At 32.1% G+C, this 18,979-nt stretch overlaps 1 protein-coding gene across 2 annotated transcripts in view; it reads right to left on the minus strand.

The window, feature by feature from the left end:
* LOC149476953 (neuropeptides capa receptor-like) overlaps positions 1-18,670 on the minus strand; it is a 59,968-nt gene extending 41,298 nt beyond the window's left edge. For both annotated transcript variants that reach the window (XM_089711514.1, XM_089711515.1), the window contains exon 1: positions 18,273-18,670. In XM_089711514.1, coding sequence (XP_089567640.1) covers positions 18,273-18,573 — 301 coding nt within the window. In that variant the 5' untranslated portion in view covers positions 18,574-18,670. The remainder of the gene's footprint in view (positions 1-18,272) is intronic.
* Between the last annotated feature and the right edge of the window lie 309 nt (positions 18,671-18,979).

Here is an 18,979-nt window from a genome sequence, read left to right on the forward strand (position 1 = left end):
TCACACTATAAATATCCTTTATCTTTACAAAGGCGCAAAAGAGAACTTTCCGACCTATCTGTCGCCAAACGCATATAAATAGTCCCTAAAGTATGAACTTTGTCCAACAACGTCTCAAAGGATCGCTTAAAGCGAGATAAGATTACACTTCCGGCTATTTGCACTACATTAATAGTTTCCTCATGAATAGATACGTCTTTAAAGGTCAGCCCATACTTCAAATAGCTGCAATTGATAGTATTTTCCTAAAGAAAGGTCAGCAGAAATCTCTATAAAGAAAACTAGAATAGACGGTTTCTTTACGAGACCTAGCCTAAGGCATTGACGTCAAATAAAATGCAAATGTTGCTGTGTAGGCGTATAAAGAAAACTTCTTATTGGAATGTAACAGATACCGTTCTGAACTTTTAGCACATTATCGTAGTTTCGTACAAGATTATGTTAAAAAAACCGTAAAAATCAAACCCAATTACTTGTAAGGAAAACGATCTTGTGTAAATCTTATACTACGCAAAGTATACAGAATGTTGACGTGACGAGAAACATAAATTTGTTTTGTTTTAGCTGAAATTTGCTCTGCTAAGTGGAATTTCGCAATGATTAATTTAAAACTGATATAAAATTTAATGGAGTTACAGTACAATAATAACGAAAAGCTCAGTTAAAACTGAATTAACCGGAAAAGTGAGCCTTTTAAGTCCATTGGCTACTAACGAATCAGGATAAAAATATTGGTATAAGTAGGAATTAAAAAAAATGTTATGTACATACATTTACATGTTTTTTTAGTATATACATTTACTAAAAAAACCTAAATTCATAGATATTAGTTACCTAACAGCTTCTCAAATTAAAATCTTTTTTATTTCTTGTGTGTTATAAATATACAGTCAAAAATCTTACAACTGTATAAACGATTAAACTATAATAATAAATCAGTCAACTTTTGAAATTCATGTTTCTCGAGGTTGTCGACTTTTGCGAGATGGAGCTTTGAAATTCATTTTCGTTTTATTTAGAAATAGTTCAATTATTAAAATGTTTTCTCGATATTTTAAATAAAAAGCTTCAAAGAATTCCTGAAATTAAAATAAAGTTAAACGACGTTTTTAGTCAATTAATCAAATCAAATTTGTAAAATCGAGAAAATTAAACAGCTATTTATTATTTTTATTAAAGATTTCTTTAATGGACATTTTCCTTTAAGTTATTTCTATAAAACCACATAACTTCTTTGATTCTTTACCTTGATGTTCCCTTAGGATTGGTGAAAATTTCTCAAGTGAAGGTAGACCGCTAATAGGTCAGCAAATATTTCCTCCGAGAACGACTTTCCTTGTGGAATGCTTTTATGGCTAAAAGTTCTATAACAATACTTATAGGGTCCACATATAATATAATATACTTACATATAAAACATACATGATACAGTAGACCGTACTTTTATTTGTTTACCAATAGATAATACATGCTTATTATTACTTGAGAATTTCGCTTTTCGATTCATAAATAGTAAACTTTATAATATTATAAGCTTATTTGCTCATTCATGCAACGATATCATCCAAAATATGCAAGCCGCTATACATTATTAGATTTATAGATAAATGTTACTACGACGAGGAAGCAGAACAGATAGGTACCTATATATTATAATCTAATAGTATACGTAGCAGGCTATTATCGAAGAAACTTAACTTAAAAATGTTGGAACCGGTTCAAAAATTTATATGGAAAACGTTTTACGGGTGATAATGTGAAATATACCCAAGGGACGCTGGCGTAAAGTTAGCGAGATGAGATTCCAAACCGTGCCTTCCGCCTCGCCGACGGTCGTCCAAAACTGGCCTCACTAACCCACCTCAGAATTTAATAATGACAGTCGAATTTGTTCTATTTCTGTTGTGGTGTTGGGAGTGTCCCTTAACACCACAACAGAAACAAATAACTAGTCTGGTCATAAGTTCTGTCATTATGTTAGATTTTCAAATTGTTAATGTTTACCGCAAATTTCTTTTTCACGTTCGATTTTTGATTATTTTACGCGTTAAAAAAACGACACACTTTATTAGAATAACGAATTTGTTACATTGTAGTGGACGCATAAAGAAGACAGAGTCGCTGTTCTCGCTCTTCATCGTAGCGGTTACGCGCCAAGAGAAATTTTCAGTTTGATTTAAAATTTACAAATAACCCAGAGATTTATTTATTGCACTATAAATCGATTTAAGTAACATTCAAGAGTAGAAGATAGGAATAGAAATGGTCTTTGTCGTACGATTTGGACGACAGCAGTGATAAATGCAGTAAAGGTGCGAATAAGGAAAAGTCCGGTCCGAAATCGCAAACAGTTAGCACTGCAGATGGGCCTTAGCAGTACCACAGTTAAAAGGGTGTTGAACGAGGACCTAGGACTATGGGCTTATTGTAGAAAAACATCGCAACTTCTTAACACACGCCTGAAGAAATTAAGACTGGATAAATGTCGCGCTTTACTTAAACGATACGCGAGAAAAATGTATCGTGAAATCCTATTTTCAGATGAAAAAATTTTTACAATGGAGGAGTGCTGCAACAAAAAGAATATCAAAGTGTATACCCACAGTAGTGAAGAAGCGTGTCAACGTGTATTTCGAGTCCAACGTGGCCATCACCCCTTATCAGTAATGGTTTTCCTGGGAGTGTCTTATTTTAGCCTAACAGAGGTGTTTTTCTGTGAAAAGGGTGTGAAAATAAGTTCCAGTGTTTACTAAAATACGGTCCTAACAAACCTCGTAAAACCTCCTGACCTGACCATGTTAAAAAATCAGCACTGGGTATTCCAGCAGGACTCAGCACCTGCCCACAAAGCCAAGGGTATCCAAAATTGGCTGGCCGCCCATCAGATTGACATCATTCGTCATGAAGATTGGTCATCTTCTAGCCCGGACCTGAATCCTCTGGATTATAAAATCTGGTAATATTTAGAGGAGAGAACCTGCGCTAAATCCTACCTAAATTTGGAGTCACCCAAAGCATCCATTATTAAAGTAGCTGCTGAAATAAACATGGACATGGTTCGTGCTGCGCTAGACGACTGGCCGCGGAGGTTGAAAGCTTGTATCGCAAAACATGGATGCCATTTTGAATAATTTTTATACGAAATTATTAAGTAATATGTAAGCTTTATTGCCACATATAAAACAATAAATATATAAAAGTAACTTTTTGTTTATTCAATAATACATATGTGACAGAACTTACGACCAGACTAGGTAGTAGGTATATAACTCAGGTAGTTACATAGAGTAACAAAGAGAACTTATTATTATTAAAAGTTCCTTAGTATGTTTTGTTAACGGACAAATTACCTGTGTCTGTTTTAACATTTCATTTTTCTCAAGTAAGTAGGTATTCAATAAAATAAGAATTTCCTTTTGTTCTACGACCATAACCTACATACTACTATACTACTATATAATATGCGACAGAATAATGAACTTTCATAGAACAGAATAGAATGATAGATGCAGGATTACGAAAACTAGCGGTCTATTTAGAACCCTATCTTCCCGGACAGATGCTATTATATTTAGATTGCATAAATATTTACCGTAACCCTAGTTAGTGTGTGTATCAGTACGTAGCCCTTGCCCAGACGTATAAGTTGGCATCAACCAGTAAATAAATTTGTTCTTGGTAACACAGCGAAAATGTTTGATATTAGTTGTTGCTACAGGGATTGCGTTATGGGTAGATATATATTACACTATAATTAGTACTTATACTTACTCAGTAATATTTGTAGGATTTATATACTTAAAAAAAATACGAAAAATGAGGGGACAATATTATAATGCGATGTTTGTTCGTCTTTCTTTCACATCCCAAGGCGATTTGATGGTATCTATGATAATCGTGAAGATAGATAGCAAGCAGATGTGAAAGTAACCTTACAGCTTGCTTTGCTCTAGCTACAATAATTTAACGAATAAATAACTAGTCCTTAGCTTTTATGAAATTCAGCCAGTGAGTTTACTATAGTGTTCTTAAATCTTTTTAGGGGAGTGTATTGTATACTTTTACCATTTATATTTAATACCTTTATTTATACTCTCACTTTATCAAAAACTTTTATATTGCAAAACTTCCAACACGAAAACAATCCGTGGTTTAATTTTATAGGTTTTTCGATCCTTGTAAGTGCTTTTTGGTAGTTTGACACGCAATGTCTTCGCATTTATTTATTTTCTTATATTATTTTTCCAATTAACTCCCCGTATATTGAAACTTAAGTATTTTAGCATTTACGATGTACATCCAATTTGTGGCGCAAATCTTTTTTCGTATAGTCGGTACAATGAGGTATAATTTCATAAACATTTTTTTTTAATCTATTTTGATTGGATGAAATAAAATCGTGTAAAGTATAGAAAGAAAAAATTCAATTCCAACGTATAGTGCATTAGAGCATTACCAAAATATCAGTCTAGTTTTACAAGTATATACGTACTTTAGGTACCTACTACGTAGATCATGAAATATGATGAGGCTTAAAACTCAACTTATTCAATAAAACTACCCATTCAAATATATTGCACCATAAAAATAAAATAATAATGTATGAATGCCAGCCACGCGATTCGAATTGGGGTAAAGTGGTCGCCACTCGTCGTTACACATTATGATCTTTCTCTTGAAGTTTTCCATTAGGAAGAACGATATCATGTTTTATTATTATTTTATTCAGTTAATCCCATCCTACTAATGAAAATCCATGGTTGGATGGATGATTTACAGATATTATTAACGTCTGGATAAGTACATGAGTAGATTTAATACCATTCCATCATCATAATTTAATACCATTTGAAGCGTACTTATTCTCTTACAGTACTTACTTACTTATAAGTTACAGTTACAAGTAGATACAGGTATATTTTTTAAGAGAAGCTACGTTTATAATCAAAAACAAAACAGACCAATTGCAACGCGTACTGTACCTTCAAAGGTTGTAGGTATTATTTAAAATAATTACGAACAAAAAATAAATCAGTTGCTGGAAGTTAAGGGTTTTAGGTTATTGGCAGGTACGTACATGTATGCCTTTCGTGGTAATTAAAGCTAGGTAATACGGTATAGATTTTTCGATGTAAACGCGTCAGGTCATTCGGAAAGTGACTAATGGATGCCATTTATCAATCTCCTTACTTGGAAGAATTAGAAACTAATGACGGCCGATTTGTTGGACCTCTAGCGCAGAAATTATATTTTGCTCCAATATAGGTATTAAGAAAAATATAAGAAATAAGCGCTCATATCTTGTAGAGGATTTAAAATGACCGCTGGAAAATTGCCTGAGTCTACTTTACCAATCCACAAGTGTGCGAAGTCTGCTTGAGTAATAAAAATAATAAATATCTAGTGTTTTAAATTTGTAGGTATCACTTAATTTCAAAAAAAAAGTTTCTCTTTGTATCATACTGAATTATTATTAAGATGTTAAAAGATTAAAAGATTAAACGGACTCAGAAAAGGAGAAAAACATTTTTATCAATTTAGAATTCATCCTATGAATGTTAACTTTGATGTTCGTCAAGATAAACAGATCAAAATAAAACACAACACGTACAAGACATTCACCTTTTATGTTTAGCATATTATGTAAAAATTCTTTAGAATTCCTTTAATCCGTATCCGTATTTCCGTATTTACATATAAATGGATAACAATTGGACAAAGGACGATTTCCTTCAGAGCATTACAATAGGAATTCTTCATTCTTGGACTAATCCTAAACAGAAAAATGTGATAAAATGTAGAAAGAAATTCTCGTTTTTCACGTCATTCCGAAGATCCAATGCTGTGTTGTCTAAATAAGAAAATAAATTGACGTATTTTGAGATATTAGGCGTTCAAGAGTGGAATTTGACAGGGAGCTAATAAAAACAATATAAATCCAGGGAACCACTACGTGACTTAATTTTTGATAATTTTATTTTTACATCTAAATATAGCTTATAAACTTAATGCGATATTATACACTGTTCCATAATTTTAATGCATAAACATTGTCCTTAAAATACCTACAGCTACGTAAATAAGTCATTTATCTCCTTAACTAGGAGACAATGTCCCATTATCTATAAGCTTATTATATCCAATAGCGTTATCGTTATTGAAACGACAACGATACCCAATTTATAGCTAACTCCATACTTCAAATAACGAGAAGTAAAGTTTCCGAAACAAAACGCAAATCGATGGTTTTCAAAGAGAAATTATGTAGGAAGTCAGGAGTGGGATATAAGAGGATCATACATTATTATAATGTATTCTTAGCAATAATTTGGGTAACAACATGCCTTATTAGATAATCAATTTTGTTCTTTTGTTTATCTCGTTTCGTACGTATTGTGACGATACGGAAACAATATATGTACTCAAATTAACAAATAATATATTAAAACATTGAAGAAATGATTCCCTCTACTTAATTAAATTTGATGTTTATACCAAGTAAAAATATTTGCATTAGAGACAAGAAGACCGGTAAACATTTTGAAACTTACATATTAATTTCGCAGAGCACGACAAAAGAGTTATAAAATTAAATAAACTCTTCCATTTCCAGCGAGATACAATTTCTTGGCAACTATTGGAACTCGTGGAAAGATGTACCTTGTATAGCATACATAATACCGTATAGAAATTAAAGACTTTTAAGGGATTTTAAACGCGATTTATTCATTATACACTATTATCTATATCACACATACTATTATCTCAGTTTACTAGTTAATATAAAAAATAAAATTAACAGTTCTAGTTCATGTAAACATAGTTACTTGTTTATCAATTAATTTCATAGTTCTCTACAAGAACAATGACCACGACAATACATGCGTACAAAATATTGTATCTATAAGTAAATACATATTATTCAAATTCTATACTTTATAAAAACCCTGGCAGAGATTTATGTAAATTTCTACAAAATAACATGCTTGTTCTGTTGTAAAAGGCCTATTGACTATTTATCTTGCATAAATAGAAAAATCAATGCGACCCCTCGTTTAAATATATTTTTACGAATGTCTCATGAATGAAATATTGATAAGGAAATGTTTTAGAATGTTATTTCAGGCAGCAACTTCAGTCCTGCGACATCCGCTTCAAAGAGACTTGAGTCAATTAAACCTCCAAGGGAATAAAATAAGGGATGAAAGTTTGTGCCATGAAGATTTATTTTGATTACGCGGACAGAGCTGCAGGCAACAGCATGTCTATGATAAAAATGAAATATTTCTCATAACGAAATGATTTTTCTTTATCTTTTTCTCGTTGGAAATGCAGTCGCCTTACAAAGATAGGTTTCAGGAATAAAATGGAATAAATTAAGAGGAAAGAAAGAATTTAATTATATTACAAACTAGCTAACGTCCTCATCTTTATCCGCGTTAAATACATTGAGATAATATTACTACGTATGGAGGAGACACCACGAACAAAATCTGTGCGCCATTTTTTTGCTCTAACTAAGTTTTAAAAATTATTATCTAGTTAGGTACCTAACGATGAAAGTTATTCCTTTGCACTTTTCCGTATTATTTGTATTATTTGTGCAATATCGTAACACACACGAAGGCATGTTTGATGCGTTTCACTTTAAAACCATTAAAAAATACCGCTCAACATACGTCACATGACGTATGTTGAGTGGAACATAAGTGATGTAGGCGGTGTCGTCTCCATATTAATATTATCTCAATGGTTAAATAAGACATTTTGCTGGCTCTTTTACTTTCTTTTAAATAAATTCACTAACTATGCTTGATCGTGTTACATATATTTAAATGCATAGTCCGAATTTAATAAAGAAAACTTGTTCTCGTTCATTTACAAACAAATAAAGACGAGATATAATACTATTGCTACACTATGCATTTAAATATTGGAAGTTTGAACCAAATTTGAACCTCTCCTTTCAACAAATAACTATAAAAAATTCTAAAGCAAGAACATTACCTAGTTTCATCTACATTCATACTATGAAGAGCAAAGGTTTTTTGCGTATTGTATAGAGATAAATCATAAACTATAATACTTAAACTATTTAGAATATTTGATTACAGATAACCCCCTTTTCAGGTTATTGCACTTTTGCCTATTGTACCTATAGAAAAATATGTTGCCATGTGAAATATATTGGTAAAAACGCTACGGTATCTTTTTAGCATTTGATACATTATATATTTGGCGATAACAAAGGACACAAAACTTATCTCTGGCCACTCGAAACTCATTAAGGGATTTTAGATAATATGGGATTGCTGCCATTGTTCCAAATTTTAACAGCTAATAACTAATTATGCAGTGCTCCGTTATTAAACATTAGAATTAATCGACCTTATTATATTGGTACATTAGTATCTTCTAACATTACGTTATACGTAATTGTTTATTTGTAGACATTATGCTTTAAAAACATTAAATTGATAGCATTTGAAAGATTAAAAAACTCTTTCCAATATTGATAAGTCTAAAAATTCAATTAAGTAAATAAATGAAAATCACAAAAATAAGAAAAAAAGTCAACGCAAAAGCAAATGAAAGTTCCACCACACACTATCTAACTAACACATTGTTATTGACAAGTTACGTGCTTTTTACAACTTTTGGAGCCAATTAATAAATTTGCGTCGATATGTATAGCACTCCCGGAGTTGCCAATTTTAAATTACACCGAGTGCTTTAATTATGAAAGTGTCAAAATTTAAGTCGACGTATTTGACAAGGGTTGTGGTTGTTTTTGGCAGTCAATAAATATTTGGATAGCCCTTTGAGTGATAACATCTTTGACCTTTATCTTACGAAAGACATTCTACATACTATTATATTATCTGTGAATGTAAAATGATTACCTAATAAAATTGGTCTAAAATGGCGACCTGTGACAGGGTCCAAGGTCCAGACACGCCGCAGAGCGTTTTATAAATTGATGAGAAACATATAAATGTCCCCGATTGAAAGCAAACCTATCCGTTAGATCCTAGATAAATTGACATACGGGTTAGGATGATACCTATAAAAGAAACCGTTGGAACGCAATCCAGGGAAATGAACGTTCGGTTATGGTTATTCTTGTATGGTCATCCCAAATAATGTTTTCTATTTGGACTAGATTTGTGACGAAAATGTGTTTGGTTTGGGGAACATTTATATGATTTGGTAAATTAATTTATGTGCAAAGCAATGAAAGGAATATATAGAATTGATGTTACGCTATTGCTTTGATAATATAACCATTATATTTGGAATTAAAGATTTTTCCAATATCTGACGGTTTACCACGAATGAATTTCCACACAGATTGTCCATTTTTTGTGAAACTGTGTGAAATGCAAATTTTATGGCAACACATAAAGGCTAGATTGGTAAATTTTGTGTACTAGAGCTGTTGCTGTGAATATTTTTCATCTGTATTTTTTAACAAGGACCGAATAACTTTACGTAGGTATGTATGTATTACATTTTTTTTATATTTATCTGTAATTAAAATAAATGATAACAAATATGTTGTTTATTTTATTAATTGCCCAATTTGCTTGTTCAGCGATTCAGAATAGTTCAATAAGAATAGCTAATTTTGTAGACGTAGTTATTAACACTTAACTTTGATTTGTTTGAAAATAATATATTTTTCACAGATCTTAAATCAACTTAATTAGTCACTTTGATATACATTCTCAATATATTACAAACAATTCAACTGAAATATGTATATGAAATATATTGTAATTAGTTTTTATTATAAATTATGTAACTATTTAAAAAAATATGACTAGGTAGGTGCTTAACACCAGTCTGGTTGGTTATTAATCTCAAAAACCAATCACTAAGATCTAACTGAAATAATCATGCTATATGGACCTGAGTGTTACAGTGCCTAGGTATATAGTGTAATATTATCTGACTATAATGTGTAATTCAATAAATGTTGGATATAAAATGTTATTTAATAAACAATTAATTTCCCTTAGGGCCGATTTTTCAATGCTTGGTTAAAACTTAACCGTCCAATAAAGTATATTACACGATAATATTAAAATGTCACGAAAACTGTCAAATACGGACAATAAGAATACGTTTTTAAAATGGTAGTTTTATACATTATTCTACGAATAAGTTTTAACCAAGGATTGAAAAATCAGCCCTAATTAGAAATTAATTACGCAATAAAGCTGTACGTTCAATTTAATCACCAGATAGCAAATTTCTAAACGTCTAATGACGAAGTCTAAGTTTAAGACTCAAGTACCGATAAATCACAAAGTGGCACTCTAAAAACAACAAAGTTTTCATTCCGTCTACAGTTTTAATACTACAAAATTAAATTCAGAGAGTTTATCATACATATATATACATTAATTAAAAGCTTTTACAGAAACCGCTTTTACATTAAAAAGTTTATAAAAACAATCAGAACATTGAAATTGATATTTTTTGTTTTATGACATTCAAATCCATACTAATATTATAAATGCGAAAGTCTGTCTGTTACTCAATCACGCCTAAACTACTGAACAAATTTGCATGAAATTTGGTGTGGAGATATTTTGATACCTGAGAAAGGACATAGGCCATATTTAATATGTTTAATATGTACCACGTTTAATATGTACCACGGGCGAAGCCGGGGCGGACCGCTAGTGCTTTATAAATATAAATTTATAAAGAATAGAAAAAATGGAAAACCCGCATCCTTTCGCCCCGGAATGGCGCGAAAGGATGCGGGTTCGAGTCCCGCCTCGTGATCGAATTTTTTCTATTCATTATAAATTTATATTTATAATCAGAACATTTTTAAACTTGGCTGGCTGTGTGCAAGTGTAGCCGTAAAGCTGGTGCAAGTATAGCAAAATAAAACAATATTTTCTTTCAGTTTTATCATATGAAAATAAGTTTTACAAAATAAATTACCACAAATTAAGTAACAAGGTACCTATTTGCATTTCTGTAAAGTTAAAATTAACACAGGCCGATTACGTAGGTACTCTGTATTCACGAAACAATGATAGTATGTAAACTAAGATCTTCATTAATTTGACATATAAGTAAATTAAAAATTATTATTTCCCAAAAAATTAAATTCAAATTCAAGTCTATAATATAAAAATGAATCGCAAAATGTGTTGGTAAGCGCATAACTCGAGAACGGCTGAACCGATTTCGATAATTCTTTTTTTATTATATTCCTTGAAGTACGAGGATGGTTCTTATGTAGAGAAAACGTAAACATGTACCACAGGCGAAGCCGGGGCGGACCGCTAGTCTATAATATAAAAATGAATAGCAAAATGTGTTGGTAAGCGCATAACTCGAGAACGGCTAACCCGACTTCGTTAATTATTTTTATTTAAAATATTCCTTAAATTACGAGGATGGTTCTAAGAGGAGAGTAAACGTAAACAAGTACCACAGGCGAAGCTGGAAAAACGTTAGTTGTAAAATAGATTCACCTAATCGAAAGTTGGATAACAAACAACCACAAAAAATATGATCGAATTGAGAACATCCCTTTTAATCAGTTAAAAAAGCTTTCTACGAATATTAATTGTTCAATTATGTATACTGTTTAGAAGAACCTTCGACTTAACGATTATGTCTTAATTCGGAACTTATTATTATAACAACAGCACTTCGAAAACTTCTAATGTAGTCACAGCCGTCGTAACGGAGGAAAGTCGGTTCTCTAACCGCCCTATTATCTAAATGGTTATATTTTAAATTGATCTAATTATTCAATTTTATACAACCGGTACATAAGACAAAACCTAACACTTTAAATACCTATCCTCCTATACCAAAATATATCCTACAGATGTACGCATAATACATCTACCCCTTACCCCATATGGGAACACGGGACTTCACTTTTACTTTTTTTTATACCTATCTACTAGGTACATAATTAATAATATATCGTTTATGAAATACGCTTCCACAAAGTTCACAAAATTTATTTAATGTTATGTTGTTTTATTGTGATTTATATTTTGTTTAGTTTTTTGATAAGGTTTGATTTGGGTAAAGTTAAAAAATGTTGAGTTTAGTTTGTTTATATTTGATAGGTATACCTTATTATTTCGTAGCAAAAGCCGTACAGATATTAGGTAGGTATGTGAATTATTTTCTTTTTTTTTGTTTCCTAAAAATATTTAAACGGTTAAAATAAAATAAGTTAAGGCGTAGGTTGATATTTAGGTACGTAACATTTGTAGTGGTCATATACATACCTATATTATTTTCAAGTATGTGTTTTCATGATTACAAAAGGGAATATGGAACATGCTATTTACAAACATAACGAGAGTAATTTGAGTATCAAAATTTGTATATTGGCTCATATTAATACGAAATTCACACAACTGACAGTCCCGAAAAGTTACATGATGTTTGATTACAAAAGAAAATTTACATGTAAGTATGTCACGAGTTTTAATGGAACACGAAATTACATGATGTTACATTAGCTTGCGGAAGTTCTAATAAGGTGTATACCTACCTTTTTGGTTTTGTGGTTATATCGATGACTATAACGAGGTTTGCAGTTCGATTAAAATACACACACTGTTTATTTTGGACTTTGGATTAGCTTTTTCTTAACTTCTTAAATTTATGTTTTAATTCATGCAAGCTTGGGATCAATATTAGGGAAGGAACAGGTCCCCTTAATACAGGTTATACCTAGTAAGGGGACCTGAACCCCAATCCAATATGTCAAACTTATGTATGAATTCAAAAGATTTTATTTATTTATTTTTATTTATTATATTTTTAATGATTATATTTCTGTCCTCTACATTTGTGTAAGTGTTGGTGTGTATATATCAGTAAACTTAGATCCATATAATTCCATAAACATACAACTACAAAGTAGTTCTCTTGAAATGTACCTATGTTCAATTAAATATGTGGGCAGACTTGTCCATGATCAAGTTACGGGTTATGTGTAGGTATTTTGCTTTGAAAATCACTCACCAGTCATGTCCATCCGTCCAATAGTTACGCGACAGAGTAACCAAGGGCGGATCCAGCTTTAGTGCCAGGGGGGGGTCACATAGACGTGGTCAATTTTCAAAAGCTATTTTTTTTAATTTAATTGATACGTAGATTTAAAAAAATGGTCAAGTGCGAGTCGGATTGGCGAACCAAGATTTCCGTACAAACATTTTTATATGTTTTAATATTAAATTTATGCTTTTTGCGATTTTTCCTTTATCTGTGCTATAAGACGTAAGTTTATATTAAATAAAGATTAAATATCAAGGTTCTGTGTTCACGGGAAGTACCCTGTAGGTTTTGATTCCTGGCAACACTTGCGAATGTTGATAAGCATGAAATGTATGTTTTAGCAATTTTTCCTCCATCTGTGCTGACATTGCTTTTAACCAAATTTCAGAACTCTGTGTTCATAGGAAGTAGTACAATACCTATAGATTTTGATTCCCTTGCGATAATGTCGAAATTTGCGATAATTTACGGCATAAATGGCTGTATAAAGATACAGCCATTTATGCCGTGGTTGCGTTGGCTTATAAGTTTGATTTTTTCATAGCTATAAGGAACCGTAGATTTGAGTATTCGGTATGAATTTCAGATTGATACCTCCACGCGTTCCTGAGAAAAAGGGTCTTCACAGGCAGACAAACTTGAAAAATATATATTTTTTGCAATTATTCCTGTATCTGTACTATAAGATGTTGCTTTGTACCGAATTTCAAGATTCTGAGTTTACGGAAAGTACCCTGTAGGTTTTGAGTTTTGATTTGAGTTTGGTTTGAGTTTTGAGTTTGGTTTTGTTTGGTTTCACAAAGGGGCGCTCAACCACAGATGCTGGAGTTGCACTTCTAACACATATATATAAGGCATGGGAAAACTCAAAAAATGCTCTGGGGATATTTTGTGACCTCTCCAAGGCATTTGACTGCGTTGAACATTGTACTTTGTTACGTAAACTTAATCACTATGGAATTAAAGGAAAAGCCCAGAACCTCATAGCGTCATACCTGCATGATAGGATACAGACTGTAGTTGTTAATGGAGAACGTTCTAGCGGTGCGTCAATTAACATTGGTGTTCCACAGGGGTCAATTTTAGGTCCCTTCCTGTTCTTGGTATATATCAATGATCTTCCCTATTATTTGCAGGATAGGTGTGAAATAGTTCTGTTTGCAGATGATACCTCATTAATTTTTAATGTGGATAGGCATGACCCAAATGTTGACGAAGTGAACAGTGCTCTTTTACACATATCTGAATGGTTTACTGCCAATAATTTATTATTAAATGCCAAAAAAACCACTTGTGTTGAATTTTTACTTCCTAATGTAAAAAAGTTGAACAGAGGTATTACCTTGAACGGGGAGGTATTGCATCCTACTGAGTCTACTGTATTTCTAGGGTTAACATTGGACGAGAAACTACAGTGGGGAGCCCATGTCAACACCGCTGCAGGTAAGCTCAGTTCTGCTGCATATGCAGTCCGAAAAATAAGGCATCTCACCGATGAAGATACGGCTAGATTGGTTTATTTCAGCTACTTTCATAGCATTATGTCCTATGGAATTCTACTGTGGGGCAGAGCTGCAGATATAGAAACTATATTTATCTTACAGAAAAGAGCCATTCGCTCTATATATAATTTACGTGCTCGGGACTCACTAAGAGATCATTTTAAGAATACTGGTATCCTTACTGTACCATCACAGTATATATTTAATAATATTTTGCATGTACACAAAAGCTCTGACTTACACACAAGAGTAGGAGATAGACACGATTATGGCACAAGGAACAGGAATAGAATTGAAATGCCATTTTTCCGATTAGCTAAAGTTAAAAATTCATTTATGGGTCAAGGTATACGCTTATACAATAGAATTCCTCACAATATTAAAGAGTTTAGTAGTTCTAAATTTAAAACTTACATAAAAAATGTACTAGTTCAGAGAGCGTACTACAGTATTCAGGAATATATGGACGATAAAGACCCATGGAGGGTTGTCGCGTAAAAACCACAGGACAGTTCTTTGGCATATTATGTAGTTAGATATAAGTTACATATTATGTAAATTTATTGACATTATTTTAAAAGAGCAACTATGGAGTTTCTTGCCGATTCTTCTCCATAGATACTGCTTTCCGAATCGGTGGTAAATGTTAAAAATACTATGTAATGACGATTCGAAAGTGCTACTAAATAGTAGTCTAATTGAATAAATGAATTTTTGAGTTTGAGTTTTGAGTTTGAGTTTGATTCCCTTGCGAATGTCGAAATTTGCGAAATTTTTCGGCATTTACGGCTGTATCTTCTGATTCGTTGACATAGAAGTTGCGAGCGAAGCCGCGGGCGGTAAGCTAGTCTGCGTTATAAGACGTTTGATTGTACTAAATTTCATAACTCTGTGTACTCGGGAACTACCCTGTAGGTTTTGATTTCTTAGGGAGTGTCGAAAAATTTCAGCAATTACAGCTCATCTTTTGATTGCGTTGCATTGGCTAAAACGTTTGAATTTTTCACAGCATCAAGGGACCGTAGACCGTAAGATTTCGACATTAGCAAGGGAATCAATACCTGCAGGGAGCACCCTGTCCCGTAAACACAGTCTTGAAATTGAGTAAAAAGTATCATGTTATAGCACAGATGTACTGCGAAAACCCTAATTATTTAATTAAATTAAATAATAATATATTTTCAAATAATTTTAAACTTACAATCCCTTTACTCATGAACGTCTACATGTATTTAATTGATATTCACATCAGAACTCAGGTCTATGATAACTTAAATCTGTTATTTAATTCAAATTCTATGTCAACGCAATCTGAAGAAAAAGCAATTAGAGCCGCATATTCTGTAATTCGCAACTACTTGCAAGGGAATCATCAATCAAAACCTACAAGGTACTTCCCGTGAACATAGTCTTGAAATTTGGTTAAAAGCAACGACTTAAGCACTTACAAGCACAGATAAAGAAAAAAATCCTTTAAACAAAATTGTAAGATACAACATAATGAAAAAATATGTTTGCTCGGAGTCCTCGGTGCGCGAGTCCGACGCGCACTTGGCCGATTTTTTGTTGTAATTTGACTGTATTTTTATAGTGTTCATTTGAAAAAAAATTTTGCTATTTTATGTCTTATCCACATCTGGGATATTTCGATATTTGAGGTTTTGTGTGAAAAGTGTAACAGCAAAAGTTGTAGAAAAAAAATTAATTACATACAACTTTATCATTACACTTTATTCCGCAGTTATACATAGTTTTTTTTAATCGAAAAACCTGTTATTTGTCCTTTAATTCCACAGGTCGACCCTAATAAATTTTTTCTATAATTTTTGTAATATTCTCTTCCGTTACCGTTTGTAATTGATTTCATTGTTCTATATTACTTTTATGTCTCAAAATTGAATAAAAACATCATATTGAACAGTATTAATTTGTTAATTTAAAAAAGTTAATATTAAATTATTGGTCCACTTAGGTTGTGGACCTAGCCCAGGGGGGGGTCATGACCCCGTGACCCCCCCCCTGGATCCGCGCTTGAGAGTAACAAATACCTACATACATCTTTAAAAAAAACTTTCGCGTTTATAAAATGATAAGGATTACATGACAATATTGGCAGAGCAATAAATTGGAATACTTTTAAATTTTAATAAAGCCCGCGCGAACGACGGATGAAATATGTAGGATATTGAAAAAACGATACATCGATCCTGCTTCGAAATACTCTTTGATTTTCGTAGTTTCAAATGCTACGCCCGCTTTGGCCTAAAATTCGGCCTCGCTATGTTCTGCGCGGACGTTACGAAAAATACCCCTATTTATTACTAGGCCCATAACGTAGGTATACATAGACAAACTTTTCATAAATTGCGTGGACTGTCCTTAGAGAGACTTTAAACAGAATGAGTAAAATAATATTATTAAATATTAAAAATTATAATTAAATTTATTGTAATATAAATAAATTGGACTTTCGTGGCGAGTGAATGGCCAGTAAGTGGCTGGAGTTACTGGCCAATCCAAGGCGTCTCTCAAAGCTCTAAGCTTGCCAAACAATATTTTTCTATTGTTTCACTTTTTTATACATACTACAATTTACAAATATTAGTGTTGTCACTGAATGATACCGAAGTACAATAAGTTTACCTACCTATATTTATGCATGCAGGTAGGTTAGAGTTATGTTTACAATTTGTTACTTTTTGAAGATAGGAATACTTATTTATGTACCTAGTCTAGGCAGTTGAAGCATAAAAATATTCATCGGAAAAGTCATGTAGGGTGATAGCAAAGTAAATGAACTAGAACAAAACTAGATCACACTCAGAAAAAAAAATTCTAACGAAAATTCATGAGTCGCTAGTCGAGTCGCATTAAAAAATTGAGCAGATGTGAGCTTTCTTGCAGTTTGCGTGGAATCAATTCATTTTAACGGAAACTTCGTTAGTACAGATACTAGTATAGTATTATTTTGTCTGAGGTACTGGTAGTATAATACTGTAGTAGGTACGTGGCTTCACTTGCGTTTAATCCAAAAAAAGAATACAAACCCGAAAGATAATCTATTTCTATCAAATTTCAAACAGATCCGATTTATTTTGTATTTTAAAAGAGTACCTAAGTGTGTATGTTACATTTATCTAGGAGTAAAAAAGTTCAACAGAGTAATAGATACAAAATAAATCTTCCTCACAAACTACAAAGGAAATGGAATCTTCAGAAATGACACTTCAGGGAGCACAAAACTATTAATCTTCAACCAGATTGTGTTATTAAACCAGAATATAATTGCAGCTAAATAGTTTTATTGTGATAAATAACTGGTAAAATGAAAGCTATCTTGTAGAATATGTGCCATATTAATACAATTTTTTTTATAATTAAACTTATTGGAATATAAATAGTATAGAAAATAGGGTCTAATAAAGAAAAATTGCATACCTATTCTGGACAATGACACCTAGGTTGTTAATTCATAATGATTATTAATATTTATAATTTATATGTATATTTAGGTATAAATAAATAAATATTAATTGCACTCACATACCTAGAAATACTTTTATTTTAAAAATGAGACTGAGTCAGTAGCAAGACTGAGTGATATCAACCACAAATTTGTTATTCCGAATTTCTTAAAACTCTGAAATGGCGCATAAAATTTGGAATGTTTGTAAAGCATAAAAAAAATGTTCGTGATTCATGCAAAATACTTACCGAACAACAACAAAAGAAGATCGCTTACAGCCAAACTAAACAGATAATAATTTGTAGCCGTGTGCAAGCCGGGGTTCCGTATAATCACTACGCACACACACACATTACCAATAACCCCAGTTAAAAAAATAACCACTAACACGAAACTAATAGGGATTATTTCTTTTAATGGCAGCCGACGTGACCCCATTATCCACCATAACATTTCTTCCTCGCTACAATCAAAGTTCGACAAATTATTGCAACGATTATAAAAGTCTTCGTACGTTTCATTTTGGCGGAGGAAAACTTGCGAATCCATTTTTAAATAAGTTTACATTTGTTTTTAATTACGAATGGTCACGAGTTTTTGAAATTCGAATGTCATTTCAACTTTTTTTGCGTTTGGAAATTGCCAGAAATACAATTGAAAAATATATTTTTATTATTAAATTGTTTTTATTTATTTAATAACATTGAATTCACTACGATAGTAAGAATATAATGTGTTGGTATACAGACGTCCTCACCGCACAGATTTACCGCGTACACTGCTATTGAAATTTGAAAGCTGAAAATTTCATTGAGAAACGCAGCAGCGGTGTAAAAGCGTAGAAAACTTTAATACTCAAATACAATAGGTACATTGTTCTCATAGTACTGAACATCTCTATTAGGTAGAGATGAGCGAAACGTATAAATATACTTAGCACAGAAATATACAGTAT

The sequence above is a fragment of the Colias philodice genome, chromosome 26 (assembly GCF_061535455.1).
Source record: "Colias philodice isolate Cphi_HAF_F1 chromosome 26, ilColPhil1 Martin Lab GWU primary, whole genome shotgun sequence".
In the NCBI taxonomy this organism is placed as follows: Eukaryota; Metazoa; Arthropoda; class Insecta; order Lepidoptera; family Pieridae; genus Colias; species Colias philodice.